The sequence below is a fragment of the Syngnathus acus genome, chromosome 24, assembly GCF_901709675.1.
Source record: "Syngnathus acus chromosome 24, fSynAcu1.2, whole genome shotgun sequence".
In the NCBI taxonomy this organism is placed as follows: Eukaryota; Metazoa; Chordata; class Actinopteri; order Syngnathiformes; family Syngnathidae; genus Syngnathus; species Syngnathus acus.
Genome location: NC_051108.1, coordinates 3216867 through 3231876, shown reverse-complemented (window position 1 = coordinate 3231876; position 15010 = coordinate 3216867). Strand labels below are relative to the sequence as shown.

At 44.0% G+C, this 15010-nt stretch overlaps 1 protein-coding gene across 2 annotated transcripts in view; it reads left to right on the top strand.

Annotated features, from left to right (window-relative positions):
* Nucleotides 1-15010, top strand: part of ryr3 (ryanodine receptor 3) — a 43564-nt gene that overhangs the window by 7362 nt on the left and 21192 nt on the right. For both annotated transcript variants that reach the window (XM_037244669.1, XM_037244668.1), the window contains exons 4-40: nt 1000-1074; nt 1181-1259; nt 1489-1601; nt 2614-2713; nt 3057-3150; nt 3264-3338; nt 3458-3614; nt 4155-4319; nt 4937-5058; nt 5179-5359; nt 5493-5628; nt 6208-6303; nt 6392-6510; nt 6829-6962; nt 7032-7273; nt 7357-7549; nt 7656-7872; nt 7983-8087; nt 8556-8659; nt 9065-9148; nt 9206-9365; nt 9441-9585; nt 9667-9872; nt 9958-10132; nt 10211-10419; nt 10475-10638; nt 10709-10757; nt 10836-10996; nt 11120-11282; nt 11715-11801; nt 11976-12202; nt 12286-12498; nt 12560-13154; nt 13213-13413; nt 13969-14071; nt 14189-14323; nt 14687-14960. In XM_037244669.1, coding sequence (XP_037100564.1) covers nt 1000-1074; nt 1181-1259; nt 1489-1601; nt 2614-2713; nt 3057-3150; nt 3264-3338; nt 3458-3614; nt 4155-4319; nt 4937-5058; nt 5179-5359; nt 5493-5628; nt 6208-6303; nt 6392-6510; nt 6829-6962; nt 7032-7273; nt 7357-7549; nt 7656-7872; nt 7983-8087; nt 8556-8659; nt 9065-9148; nt 9206-9365; nt 9441-9585; nt 9667-9872; nt 9958-10132; nt 10211-10419; nt 10475-10638; nt 10709-10757; nt 10836-10996; nt 11120-11282; nt 11715-11801; nt 11976-12202; nt 12286-12498; nt 12560-13154; nt 13213-13413; nt 13969-14071; nt 14189-14323; nt 14687-14960 — 5858 coding nt within the window. The remainder of the gene's footprint in view (nt 1-999; nt 1075-1180; nt 1260-1488; nt 1602-2613; nt 2714-3056; nt 3151-3263; nt 3339-3457; nt 3615-4154; nt 4320-4936; nt 5059-5178; nt 5360-5492; nt 5629-6207; nt 6304-6391; nt 6511-6828; nt 6963-7031; nt 7274-7356; nt 7550-7655; nt 7873-7982; nt 8088-8555; nt 8660-9064; nt 9149-9205; nt 9366-9440; nt 9586-9666; nt 9873-9957; nt 10133-10210; nt 10420-10474; nt 10639-10708; nt 10758-10835; nt 10997-11119; nt 11283-11714; nt 11802-11975; nt 12203-12285; nt 12499-12559; nt 13155-13212; nt 13414-13968; nt 14072-14188; nt 14324-14686; nt 14961-15010) is intronic.

Genomic DNA, 15010 nt, shown 5'->3' with positions numbered 1-15010 from the left:
TTTTGGCTTATTTACCTAAAAACTAAAGCTTATTTGTTTTTGCGTGGGCTCTCCCTGGCTTGTAAATTAATGCACAGCCAGTCAGTCCAGAGACGATTAATTAGCTTGTCATAGATGTTTTGGAACTGTGACTTATTGCTAGAGGCAGACAGATACATCCAAAGTTTTGCAGTTCATTTTAGGCATGGCAATTTTGTCATTATTTAATGAAGTAAATAATGCTGTAAGAATGGGGCCTTTAGTATTCAACTTTCGAAATGTGTTTCTTAAGAAACAATCATTCCTTGAAGATGCAACTTACACCCCCCTCCTCCCCAAGTTGTTTAGGATACAGTACACCGAGAGGGTCAGCGAAGCAAAGGTCACCATTCTTGGCAATATCAGCACATCAAGCCTGAAATACAGGCTGGCTTGCTGTGTACCATCGGCCTCCTCCACTCTCCCAGCTGTTGTCCTGTTTTTTATTTTTTTATGAAACCCTCAGAATTGGATTTGTCAAATATTTGTTTGCTGTCGTCTGTTTGGGTTCCTTTTTATTGTCATCCCTAAAATAACTCTAGAAGTGCAAACACTACACAAGAGGACTGTCCATGTTAATGTCATCCAATATTGCTATTTCTTTTCCGAAACCACTTTAAAATGTCCACATGTGAGTCTATTCAGGCTCCTGTACAGAAAGGAAAACTGAACACTAATTAAAATTCAGACTGTTTTACAGTATCTTCTTTTTTTTCCCCCTTATGCCACTAGAGGTTGATTAAAAAGGTAAGCAGAAATTAAATTAATTAACCTCAGTGGTGATGGAAGAAATCTTATCTTTTTAATTCTTATTTCGGTCAATTTTGCTATGTTGCTTTTGTTGTAGGCTATCCATGTACTGCATTTGCTCTTGCTGGTTGTATGTTTATTTCTTCATGTTTTGCCAGAAATGGAAGTCCTGCAACAAGCATAATTGTATTTAGAGGTTTGAAAGAATAGGATGTTTTAATTTTCTGACAGGCGGGTCAAGGAGGCGGACATCGGACCTTGCTCTATGGCCACGCCATCCTCCTGCGCCACTCCTTCAGTGGCATGGTGAGTAGAAACTAAAAAAAAAACATGTTCAATATAGTGGTTGTATTGTAATATATCAAATATTTTTGGCTGATTTTCTTCCTTTAATGTAAATGTTTTGTTCTAGTACCTGACCTGTTTGAAGACATCACGTTCTCTGACAGACAAGTTGTCATTCGATGTGGGACTACAACAAGAATCCATAGGTACAATCCGACCTCGGAACTTTCTCTTCACTTTGAGTCAAGTTTGACCTTAACAGCAACCTTGACACAATATATCAACAGAAGCGCTTCCTCATATGATGGTTATTTTTAAATGCTGCCTCGAATAGACAGTCACCCAAACGTTGGCCAGCGGGTCGTCTCATTTATCAGCTGTCGTACATTCCAGCACCTCGTAATTGCTAATATGGGCGCTTGTTTGTATGAACAGGAGAGGCCTGTTGGTGGACCATCCACCCGGCCTCCAAGCAGAGATCCGAAGGAGAGAAAGTCCGCATCGGAGACGACCTGATTCTTGTCAGCGTGTCAACAGAAAGATACTTGGTCAGTTGAGCCACTCTCCGTTGTCATCTTATTGCAGCTGCTTTGCTTTTATTTTTCACCTCAACTAAAAATGGATTCCCCCGTGTATCTGGAGGTTAAGCTGGAGCTTTGCTTCACTGTCGCTGTCAAACTACACAAGCAACGGGTGACAAGAACAGCGCAGGGGGAGCTTTATACCTGCTTATCTGAAATAGAAATCACATTTCCTTTTAATGTCTTTCTGTCTTTTCTGCACGACTATACCTCACAACTCAATTTATAGCCCAGATAAACAAAATCGGAAGAAAGGCAAACGTTGAGGGAAAAAAAAAACGTTACAGGCGGAAGACAAATCGGCAAAAAACTTGGCAAGCGTAGCAAAATCGAGCAGTTGTGGCCATTTAACAGGCAAATTTGTTTTTAATGCAAAGCTGGCAAATGTCCAGAGACTTGCGTCCCCTCCGCTGGGAAATCTCCAGCGGATTTAGCTGGAGTGTTTCTTTTGAGGAATGGGGCACTTAAGCAATTCAAAGCACAAGTAATGAGAGCGTCGTTACTGTTGGTGACCACACAAGTCGACGTGAGTTTTGTATCCTAAGAAAAAAAAGATGTTTCCTATGCTTGATGCTATGTTGGATTCATAAAGCTCATTGTAAGCTCGTCACTAAACATTTTGGGGCATGTCGTGAGATGGAAGTCGTTGCTCAGCATGTTCACCTTTTGTTGAGCATCCACAAACTTGTAAATCTTGCCTGGAGGGAGGTTGGGGCAACTCCATGAGCGAGTTCTTTGGGTATTGCTACTCAGGGAAGCGCTGATGATGCAGCGCTGCTTTTTAGCCAGCGGCCATTTCATTCTGTTTGGCAGCAGAGGTTGCTTTAATATCTTTGCAAATCCCAGCACTGGGAGTTCACCGTTCCTCTGATGGCTATTTGTAAATTCTTTGTGCTTGCCGGAGTTTCCTGACTGTCACTATTTTACTAGACTGCTGGGTCATTCTGTCTAAAACATTTGTGGGGTTTTTTTTGTGCAGCACCTCTCCATCTCTAATAGCAACATCCAGGTGGATGCATCCTTCATGCAAACCCTGTGGAACGTCCAACCCACCTGCTCCTCAAGCAACATGGCTGTCGGCAAGTTTTATATACATACTGTCTAAAGATTCAAAAATTGGCCTGATTTATAATATGAATATACATGTCCCATCTAACAATTTAATTTAGAAAACTTTTTTTTTTTTTTAAATCCAGATTTCTTTACCAATTTCTCAAATGTTTACAAATGAATTAAAAATAAAACAAGGAAACACTTGTATAATATTATTCACAGACTTTGCTCAATATTCCCTCGATGGACTTTTGGCAGTTTTTATTATTAATACATTTGCAAAAAATTAAAAACGTATCTTAATGTTGTGTGTAAAAGTTTGAGGGGAACAGCTGACTTTTTTAAAAAAAAATTTATCAAATTTGTTAGGGTATTTGGTTGGTGGTCATGTGATGCGTCTTTGTCGTGGCCACGATGAGAACTTGACCATCCCTGGAGCAGAAAGGAGCGAAGAGGAGCAGAGGTATTGTGGTCCATCTTAGTTGTCAATTGGATTTTTTTTTAAATGTTCACTTTGGATGTAGCTAACATTTTACGATTAGAAGTCTATTTTCATTGTGACCCCCCCCCCCCCAGGATAGTCAACTATGAGGCAGGTAAGGGAGCGTCAAAAGCACGTTCCCTGTGGCGACTGGAGCCCTTGAGGATCAGGTGGGTGGAATTTCCGAATACCTGAATGAACACATCGTCACTATCTCAGTTGATATTTTAGTGGGTCTTGTCCTCTAAGCTAAAAGAGTCATCTAAAAACTTAAAATCTTGTGATTCAGCTGGAGCGGAAGCCACATTCGCTGGGGTCAGGCCTTCCGACTACGTCACCTCTCCACCGGCCATTATCTGGCACTGACTGAGGACCGGGGCCTAGTCCTGCAGGACAGGGAGAGGTCCGACATCACGGTCACCTCCTTTTGCTTCAGGCCTTCCAAGGTCAGTGCTAAATCAACAACTCCAGAATATCTTCCACTAACTTTATTCAAGACTTCTTAGAAGAGTCTATAATCTTCTAAAGTCTTTGGGGGGCCTTTTCACAACTGCTGACACTTAAACATGGTAATTGGCTGACTTGCAGCATTTTACCATTAGTGGGCCAGGACAAATTCCCTTTCCTTATCTAAATGTAATCCACATTAGGAAAAAAAATGGTCGATAGGCATGTAAATTAACAAGATTTAGTGGATGTTTTTTTTTTACTGCCCTTTTCCCACACTCCCTTTGCCCTTTCTCAGAGGCCTACAATGTCCTTGTCGAGCCTACCCTGAGAACAAATCCAATTTCAAAAAGTTTCTTTCAATGAAGTTCAAAGTTTTGTGTTGTACTTCATCACACGCTGCTGTATCCCCAAAGGTCAATGACTTTTTTTTTGTGTTTGGTTCTGGTTTTAATATGTACAGCATTTTCCACCTTTCCTCAGGGAGAACGTTTGCTATTTTCCCATCAGCCTGTGCTATCTCATTTATGTTTTAACAGGAAAAAAGCGAATCGGGTCTAAAGAGAGACATCGAGGGCATGGGTGTACCTGAGATCAAATATGGCGATTCGGTCTGCTTCATCATGCACGTGGCAACCGGATTGTGGCTGTCCTATCAAGCGCCTGATGCCAAATCATCTCGTCTTGGACCTGTGAAAAGAAGGGTAAATCTGATACGCGGCGTGGGGGACTACGGTCAAGTTATACGAGCCTACCCATCTTCTTGAGTCTAGTATTTAATTACAGCCAGTCAAGTTAGAGCCCCACCCATAAAGATGAGCATCCAGAGAATGCATACCACCATGAAGGCCTTCCAAATGCACATACCACAGTGCGCTAATTATATGCATGTATACTTACTATGGTATGCAAAAGCATCTGGATTAGCGTAAATGCATGTCGAACAAGTGCCGCTAATTTCGCATATTCAGTATGCCTGCATATGATACGACACAGTATTTTTTGGAATATCTTGCAGGCGTCAAATTCAAGTTGATTATCTTGTATTTGTTGTGTAATTCAATTGAAGATGAGTTGATTTTAATGTTATTGTATTCATTTTTGTTTTTTTTACATTATACACAATATCCCAACATCATTGTGGTTTCAAATTTAGCATTGAAAATAGGTTGTTCAAATATGAGACATTTTAATCTAAAAAATGTTTTTGGTAACAAAATAATGCATGGGATGTTTCTATGTTGTTAAAAGTTGATTTAAAATGTTGATCAAGTAGGCACACATATTTTTGCTGTGTTGGACCCTTTGTTTGCTATCTTAGGCCTGCCTGCATTCTGAGGGCCACATGGACGACGGCTTGACTCTGCAGCGCTGTCAGCACGAAGAGTCTCAAGCTGCTCGCAACATCCGCAATACGACGTTCCTCTTCAACAACTTCATCAAGTATGATTAATAAGGAGGCTTTCTTGGAGTTTGACCACCTACAGTAGATCCCTAGGTGCTCAAACTCATTTTCAAAGACACAAAGCTGTACGGTTTTACGAACTTCCATTTTTCCTAAAGGGCTTTAGACAGCACCACGGCGGGCGAGTCAAAGGAGATGGCCGGCTATGTGGAGGCGGTGCTACAGACGCTGAATGACCTGATAAAGTACTTCAAGCAGCCCGACTCGGAGCTGGAACACGAGGAGAAGCAATGTCTCCTGCGTTCGCTCATCAAACGTCAGGACCTCTTCAAAGAGGAGGTGAACAGCAAGCCAGCGGAGCTCGGCTCGATGATTCGATGCCAAAAAAATGACACTGATTAAAGCAAAGCAAAAGGTTCTCATAAATTTGATGATGGATTAATCATATTTGTCCTCGTGCTTTTGTTCCCAGGGCATGCTGGCCCTCCTGTCAAAATGCATCGACCGGATGAACCTGTTCAACAGTGCCGCCCACTTTGGGGAGATGGCTGGGGAGGAGGCGGGGGCAGCGTGGAAGGACATCCTCAACCTCCTCTACGAGCTGCTGGGTAAGCCGACCCGAGTGATGGATCTCTCAGCGTCATCAGCTGTCGACCCGGGCTACACATCCATAATTCATCTTCCTCCGCTGCATCCTCTCCTTTTAACTTTTAACACTTTTTATTTTTTTTTTATATCGCTTGTTCCACTTTCCTTTTCCTTCACCTCGGCGTCCTCCCTTCCTTGGACAGAATGTCCGCATTTAGAATCAGCGTCCTTTCTAAGAGCACATGGATATCCTAATCACCCTTATGAGACTAGCAAATTACGAGCCAGTCAGGTGCTGACATCAGCCTCCTCTCGTGGGGTCTGTAATGAGTCATGAATGCTAACTGTGTAACCCTGAGAAGTTCTTCTTCGGATAACTCTGTCATCAACAGCTTCCCACCCTCTGCTCTCCTTGAGTGCCCTTGCACTCATTGCCAGGGCCTCACAGGGCTTCACTAACAACCCAAATATTTCAAACAGACTTCCGTCTGATGCATTGCACGACAATCTATTGCCACAATAATGAACATATTATGAAAATGGATTTAGTGCAATGTATGGGTGGATGGATGATAATATTGATTTTTTTTTATGCTCAGCCGCACTAATTCGTGGAAACAGAAACAACTGCACCCAGTTTTCTCGGAACTTGGACTGGTTGGTCAGCAAACTGGAAAGACTCGAGTCATCGTCAGGTATAAAAGCTTTTTTTGCTACTCCTGCTGCTTTTAAGATTATCAATGAACCGGTCCAATTATCTATGCATGTTTTTCTTTCTTGAAGGCATCCTGGAAGTTCTACACTGTGTCCTCATTGAAAGTCCAGAGGCCTTGAACATCATCCAGAGAGGACACATCAAATCTATCATCTCTCTGCTGTACAAACACGGACGCAACCACAAGGTGTCAAACGGCTGCATCATATTTGCGCCCCCCCATCCCAAGTTTATTAGGAATGCAAGCTCACCACCATGTAACAATAACAAAACTAAACCCAGTACAAGGACAATTTAGCCAGACAAACGATTTATGTGTTACTTTACCAAACAATCCAATAGTTCAAGGACGGTTGAATAAGGATTAACTGCACCCTGGTTTATTTAAACTCTTTTTCTCTCATCTAAAGTCAAGCAGTGTAACTTTCTCCTTGAGGAAAACAACAAAACTCATTTAAATCATTTTGCTATGACCTCAAATTTGCATAATGTCTTTCTCTGTCAGATTCTGGACGTCCTGTGCTCCCTTTGCGTATGTAACGGTGGCGCTGTGAGAACCAATCAAAATCTGATATGTGACAACCTGCTTCCCAAAAGGGACCTGCTTCTTCAAACCCGACTAGTCAATGATGTTCAAAGGTACGCCCTGAAAATTGTCTCGATTTGCAATCTACTCCATAATATGTATACATCCGCTTTCACTTGCAGCATGAGGCCCAACATCTTTTTGGGTGTGGCCGAAGGCTCGGCCCAATACAAAAAGTGGTATTTTGAGCTGGTGATCGATCAGGTGGACCACTTTGTCACGGGTGACGCCACTCACCTGAGGGTGGGCTGGGCTAACACAAAAGGCTACGCCCCGTATCCTGGTGGAGGCGAGGGATGGGGAGGCAATGGCGTGGGCGACGATCTCTACTCTTACAGCTTTGATGGTCTTCACCTGTGGTCAGGTAGGATGCTTCACTACCACAAGGCAAATGTGCTAAATCAAATCAATAACAAGATCTATATATATGTACCTCTTGATGTTCAGGTCGCATCCCACGGGCAGTGGCGTCCATTAACCAGCACCTGCTGACCTCAGATGACGTGGTCAGCTGCTGTCTGGACTTAGGCTCCCCCAGCATGTCCTTCCGGATCAACGGTCAGCCCGTGCAGGGCATGTTTGAAGACTTTAACACGGATGGATTCTTCTTCCCTGTTATCAGCTTCTCTGCTGGTGTCAAGTATGTTTCACTGGACGGGTGAAGTTGAGTCAGAACATTTTGTGGAGAAAAAAAAGTTTTCTTGCAGAATGTCACGCGAGTGTTTTGTCACCTCTTGCTTCATCAGGGTGCGTTTTTTGTTGGGTGGACGCCATGGAGATTTCAAATTCCTGCCCCCCGCTGGGTACTCTCCGTGTTATGAGGCGCTGCTGCCCAAGGAGAAGATGTACGTGGAGCCTGTGAAGGAGTACAAGAGGGATCACGAAGGGGTCCGAGACCTGTTAGGAACGACCCAGTTTCTCTCCCAGGCCTCCTTCATCCCAACTCCGGTTGACACCAGCCAGGTGAATTTCAATTTTCATCGAGTTTCAAAAGTGCTTGATTTGTGGAAAGTATGACTTAACCATAAATAGCCAAAAATAAAACGACTCCATCTCGCCGAACCATTCTGCAGGTTGTTCTTCCGCCTCACATGGACAACATTCGGGACAAGCTGGCAGAAAACATTCACGAACTGTGGGGGATGAACAAGATCGAGCTCGGATGGGCGTATGGAAAGGTACACTTGCTACAGTCAATGCAGCAGTATAGCAGAAGCCATGTACCATATTTTCCAGACTATAAGGCGCACCTAAAAACCTAACATTTTCTCAAAAGCCGACAGTGCGCCTTATAGTCCGGTGCGCCTTATATATGGACCAAATTCCTAAATTTAAACTGACCCGAAGCATTGTGTCATGAAATCAATCATAAGTGGCCCGCTGAAGACTATGAAACATGAATGAAAAAGACTATGGATCATTATTTTGTGATTATAAAGTCATTTGTTGCGTCTGAAGTTGAAATAAAAAAGATAAAATGGAGAATGATTTGATTTGGATTAAAAATCTGACATGATGCATTAAAGGTGCGCCTTATAGTCCGGTGCGCCTTATATAAGGACAAAGTTTTAAAACGGGCCATTCATTGAAGGTGCGCCTTGTAGTCCGGAAAATACGGTAATTCCCTCAAGTGTGAACATTTTCAGGTTCGGGATGACAACAAGAGGCAGCACCCGTGCCTTGTTGATTTTCCCAAGCTGCCTGAAACAGAAAGGAACTACAACCTGCAGATGTCCAGTGAAACACTTAAGTAAGGCCACCTTATTAAACTCATCTTATATGTGAGAGCAAGAAAAATGCATGTAATGACTTGCATCTGCTGAGCAAATTTCAGTATTGATTTGAAAGAAACTGTTGCTCCTCAAGCCGATGTCAGCCAAGTGCTGGCTCCTGTCATACATACTAAAACATTGGCTTTGGCTCAATTACGCGACCTCGCCTCGCAGAGATCTCGTAAAAATTGTCTGGTTCATCGTACTGGTCGATCATTACTTCCAAAACCATTTGCAGGCTGTCATTTTATAATAGGCTGGAGTAAAAATTTAATTGATAGATTAGATAAAATTGGCAAATGCATATACTAAGTGTTAGTTTCATGGTTATCATTATTATTCACTTTATTAATGTAATGTACGTTATATTACGTTATTCACAGGACCCTCGTGGCTCTTGGGTGTCATGTCGCCCAGGTCAATATTCATGCAGAGGATGATCTGAAGAAAATCAAACTTCCCAAAGAGTAAGTCATTTTTTCATGAGTTTGCAAAACATGATCTTCATGATCTTCTGTTTCCAGCTACATGATGTCCAATGGTTATAAGCCTTCCCCTCTGGACCTTTCTGATGTGAAGCTGACTGTAGGTCAGGAGGTTCTGGTTGATAAGCTAGCGGAGAATGCACACAACGTGTGGGCCAAAGACAGAATTAAACAAGGATGGACCTACGGAATCCAGCAGGTAGAAATCTGTTTGTTCCACATTCTGCTGGCTTGAAGTTGACTTGATAGTGAATGACTAATTTGTTTGCGGCAGGATTTAAAAAGCAGGCGTAATCCTCGGTTGGTGCCATATGCTTTACTTGATGAGCGCACGAAGAAATCCAATCGAGATAGTTTAAGGGAGGCCATCAGGACCATGGTTGGCTATGGGTATGAAATCGACCCTCCAGACCAGGAGGGTAAGTAACTTATTTGTTTTTTTTCAATATTAACAGTTTGCATCCAGAGTTAACAAGGTTCTTTTGAATGACTTCTCCCAGCTGTCCACGTGACGGACAATCAGAGCGTTGAGACTCTCCGATTCTTCCGCGTGGAGCAAATTTACGCGGTGAAAACAGGGAAGTGGTACTTTGAGTTTGACACCCTGACCGGGGGCGATATGAAGGTTGGCTGGGCCAGGCCAGGCTGCAGACCTGATGTGGAACTTGGAACAGATGACCAGGCCTTTGTCTTTGATGGATACAGGGTAGAGCACAGTCTCCACCATGAATTTGGAGACATATTTTCCAATTTTACTCCAAATATCAAATATTGGGTCTGTTTATCTCAAGGCTCGACGCTTACACGCCGGAAGCCGCTACTTCGGGCATCCGTGGAAAAAAGGAGACGTAGTGGGATGCATGATCAACATGGAGGACAAATCGATTATTTTTACCCTGAATGGCGAGCTCCTGATTACCAACAAAGGCTCCGAGCTTTGCTTCACTGACTTTGACACGGAAGACGGTGAGGGCTCCTCACTTCAGTGAAGTTGTGTGACCGCTGTGTTGGAAACTGGGAAACATTTGGCTCCTCCCTCCCTAGGTTTTATCCCAGTGTGTAGCGTGGGCATGTCTCAGATCGGACGCATGAATCTTGGGAAGGACGCCAGCACCTTCAAATATTACACCATGTGTGGCCTTCAAGAAGGCTTTGAGCCCTTCGCTGTCAACATGAACCGAGAAATCACGATGTGGTTCAGCAAACGCCTGCCCACTTTTGTCAATGTGCCCCCGGATCACAGAGATATTGAGGTAATTTATAAATAATGTTGTTGAGTACTGGATTTACTCGCTCGGGCTTCCTCAGGTGACGAGGATTGACGGGACGGTGGACAGCCCTCCCTGCCTTAAAGTCACCCACAAGACATTTGGCACCCAGAACAGTAACAACGACATGATCTACTGCCGACTGAGCATGCCCGTGGAGTTGTTCTCTGCAGACGTGCTACTTGAGGAAACATCGAAACTCAGGTCAGGCATCTTTACAACTCCAAATCGGTGCTGATTTGCTCCGTCGGCTTAAACGATTTCTTCTCCGCAGCCATCCTCCAAAAGAATCCGGGGTTACAGACTACGGGAGCATCACAACAGTAAATTGAATCCGACTTAACATCTTTAATAATTACTCAATGTAAAGTTGTCTAATCTTTGGGTTGCGCTCATGACAGTACTACCACTCGGTGCGAGTGTTTGCCGGACAGGACCCTGCGTTGGTGTGGGTGGGCTGGGTCACGCCGGACTATCATTACTACTCAAAGAACTTCAACCTCAACAAGACCAGAACAGTCACCGTCACCTTGGGAGACGAGAGGGGCCGAGTCCATGAGAGGCGAGTACCCAAGAGTTCTCGATCTGAATGAAAGCTCGTAGCCTATCGGACGTTGATGGAGACAAATGATGGCGGGAGGGAGGTCTGCCCTCTCAGCGTTCTTTTTCTTCCTATCGACATTAGTGTCCAGAGAAGTAACTGCTATATGGTGTGCGGGGCGGATGCAGTCAGCCCCTCTTCATCCAGCCGCTCCAACTCTGACGTGGAGATTGGCTGTCTGATGGACCTGGCTACCGGCCTCGTCTCCTTCACTGCTAACGGCAAGGAGCTGTCTACCACTTATCAGGTAAAAAATGAGGCGCGCATAAATATAGAAAGGTCTATTGTTGTATTTTTTTGGACTACCGTAATTTTCGGACTATAAGTCGCACCGGAGTATAAATCGCACCAGCCATAAAATGCCCAAAAAAGTGAAAAAAAAAAACATATATATGTATATAAATCGCTCCTGAGTATAAGTCGCCCCCCCACCCAAACTATGAAAAAAAAAACGCGACTTATAGTCCGAAAATTACGGTATATACTTTATTCTATTCAATTCATTCTAAACGACAGGATTTCTACTGGTGTTGCTCTCAGCTCCAAAACAATAAACTTGCCTGGACACATTAGTATTCAACAACCATTCCAGCAATTTGTCTTTTTTAAAGGGAAACAAGTTTGCACTGCAGTAAATTACTCCTGCAGACTTTTTTTTTTGCACTTTGCTTGTTTCCAGGTGGAGACAAACACTAAGCTATTCCCTGCCGTGTTTGTCCGGCCCACCTGTGCAAACCTCTTTCAGTTTGAATTTGTCAAGATTAAGGTTTGTATCTCACCGGCTACTAGATTAGATGCTGAATTTTAAATTCTAAAGTTTAGAAAGACTCTAAACAATTCTTTCTAAGCACATTTGTTGAGTCTCAGCAGATACAATCAAATATGGAAAGGAGAAATACCTTGATATCCTTTCCCATCCTCCTGTCCCTTTTATTGCCAGGATGCCATGCCAATCTCTTCAGCTATGTTTAAGAGCGAGCACAGGAACCCGGTGCCTCAATGCCCGCCGCGACTGGACGTGCAGACCATTTCGGCGGTGCTGTGGAGCCGCATGCCAAACACCTTCCTCAGCGTGGAGACGGCTCGAGTCAGCGAGAGACACGGATGGGTTGTTCAGTGCTTGGAACCTCTGCAGATAATGGCTGTGCATATACCTGAGGAAAATAGGTAGACTGTAGTGAAATGAAATATTTAAACTCCTCTTGAAGTAGCTATCTGGAGCTCTTGGTCATGAGTCCTGCTTCTTTCAGGTGTTTGGACATCTTGGAGTTATCCGAATATGAAGATTTAAGGAAGTTCCATTATCACACGCTCAAGTTGTACTGTGCCCTCTGTGCCCTTGGTAACACCCGTGTAGCTCACGCTCTCTGCAGCCACTTGGACCAATCTCAGCTCCTCTACACCATCGACAATCAGTATCTCTCCGGCATGTTGAGGGAAGGCTTCTACAATGTCCTCATCAGGTTCGTTAGCTGATCAGTCAGATTTATTAATGGCGCCACTGATTGTTCCTCGTGCTTCCAGCATTCATCTCGAAACGGCAAAAGAGGCTCGCCTAATGATGAACAATGAGTTCATCATCCCTGTGACGGATGAGACCCGCTCAATCAAGCTGTTCCCCGATGAGAGCAAAAAGCACTCGCTACCCGGCGTGAGCTTGAGCACGTCCCTGAAGCCCCGCGTCAATTTCTCTCCCACCGGGATCGTCTGCACCAAGCGCCAGCAGTATCTCCACAGTCCTCAGATACCCCTGGGCATCTTAAAAGAGAAGGCCATCAGTATGCTTACTGAGGCCGTGCAGGGCGGTGGCATCCATATAAGGGACCCGGTGGGCGGGAGCGTGGAGTACCAGTTTGTGCCCATCCTCAAGCTAATCGGAACCTTGTTAATCATGGGTGTCTTAAATAGCGAGGAGGTGAGATTGATTCTCCTCTTGATTGATCCCAACGTGTTTGGGGAGGGTGAGGAGGCAAAGGTGGATGAAGTGGCTGTTACCGGAGAGAATGTGAGCAAGAGTGAGGAGAAGGCCACGGAGGGGGGAGAAGGAGAGGCCAAGGAGAGCAAGGCGACGGTCCGGGGCCTTCTGGAGAAGTCTTTGCCTGAGTCCGTCAAACGGCAGGTGAGAGGAGTCGTCAATGAGTTGCACATTTTTTTGAAATGACTTCCTTTCTTTTCAGATGTGCGAGCTACTGCATTACTTCTGCGACTGCGAGCTGAAGCACCGCATCGAAGCCATCGTCTCCTTCTCCGACAACTTTGTGTCCAAGCTGCAGTACAACCAGAAATTCCGCTACAATGAGCTCATGCTGGCGCTCAACATGTCCGCCGCCGTCACGGCCAAGAAGACCAAAGAGTTCCGCTCACCTCCACAAGAGCAGGTAATGACGCCATTGACATGTTACAATGTTATATCGCCGGGGAGAAAAAATCTGGTCACTGCAAGACTTCATTTGTATTCCCAAAGACTATCTTGGGCATGTTAGACTAAATTGAATTTGGGGAGTTACCTGCTCTCAGTCTCCAAACATTTACATTCAGAGTATAGACCCGAAGCAATACATGTTTTAATAAAAGGATCTATAGTGTACAAGCTCATTTCAAGGTTAGTAGCGGTGGTGGCAATAACCTTTTATAAATGAAAAATAATTTTTATACATTTTTATAAATTTATAAAATATATTATTTATAAATTTCTAAATTTATTCATTTTATAAATGAAAGGATGGTCTTTGGTTTTTCCCATCTGTTTGCAAATATATTAAATAAATATAAATGAATATGATATAAATACATATCAATTTGAATCCCTTCCCTTTCTTTCATTATTGTTTCTTTGGAAGACTGTAACGTAAAAACATTGTATAATTGAAAGCCACTTTTTTAAAATCATATTTGCCCTCACTTGTTTTAGCTCCTTCTTCTGTTTCCTTTAGATCAACATCCTGTTGAACTTCACCACAGGCAATGACTGCCCCTGTCCTGAGGACCTGCAGGAAGAACTCATTGCCTTCCATGAAGAACTGCAGCTGCACTGTGGTGAGTCCACGCCGGCTGCTGATATAAAATGTGCATGCCGTTTAAAACAAACAAATAAAACGCTCCTTTACTGGTTGGAATGGAGACCATCTCACTGAAATGCATCTCTCCTTGCAGGAATCCCGGTGGAGGAGGACGAAGTAGAGCAGGACACATCAATTAAAGGTCGTCTCCTGGCCTTGCTGTACAAGATCAAGGGTCCGCCTCAGAAGACTGAAGAGGAACCTGAAGAGAAAGAGCAAGCATCCCCCAGTGAGCCATTCTTTAGTTTAAACACGGTGACTATATTTAGACGGGCAATGGTTTCGCAAATTCCAAAAATACAATGCTGCCTGACTGTTCCGTTTTTATTCTTTGGCTGAGAGAAATGTCAATGTTCTGTTCTGCATACAAGAAGACTAATGGACATTCTGTGTAAGACACTCGTATCAATTTTAATGGCAGACTCCCGCGCGGGTTGTGAATGATTGAAAGTTTCAAAAGTGGAAAGATGTGATTCGGGAACGACTCGGTGACCTCGCTCACCTTTTCTGATCACGTGGTTCTGATCAAACTGAATTCATGATGCTCTCCTCACGCAACCCAAGTTTATTCTCCTCCTCTTCCATTCCTCAGCCAATCTAAAGGAGCTTATCTCCCAGACTATAAGCACCTGGGCCCAGGAGACTCACATGCAGGATCCCGAGCTGGTCCGAGTAATGTTCAGCTTGCTAAGGAGGCAGTATGACGGCATCGGGGAGCTTCTTCGGGCCATGAAGAAGTCCTACACCATCAGTGACGCGTCCGTGCAGGATGCTATTAACCTACTGGCCTCGCTGGGTCAGATCAGGTCTCTGCTGTCTGTTCGCATGGGCATGGAGGAGGAAAAGCTGATGATTGATGGACTGGGGTAGGACCATGAAGTCTTTCCTGAATTTATTGAGTGTGGACAGAATGAAC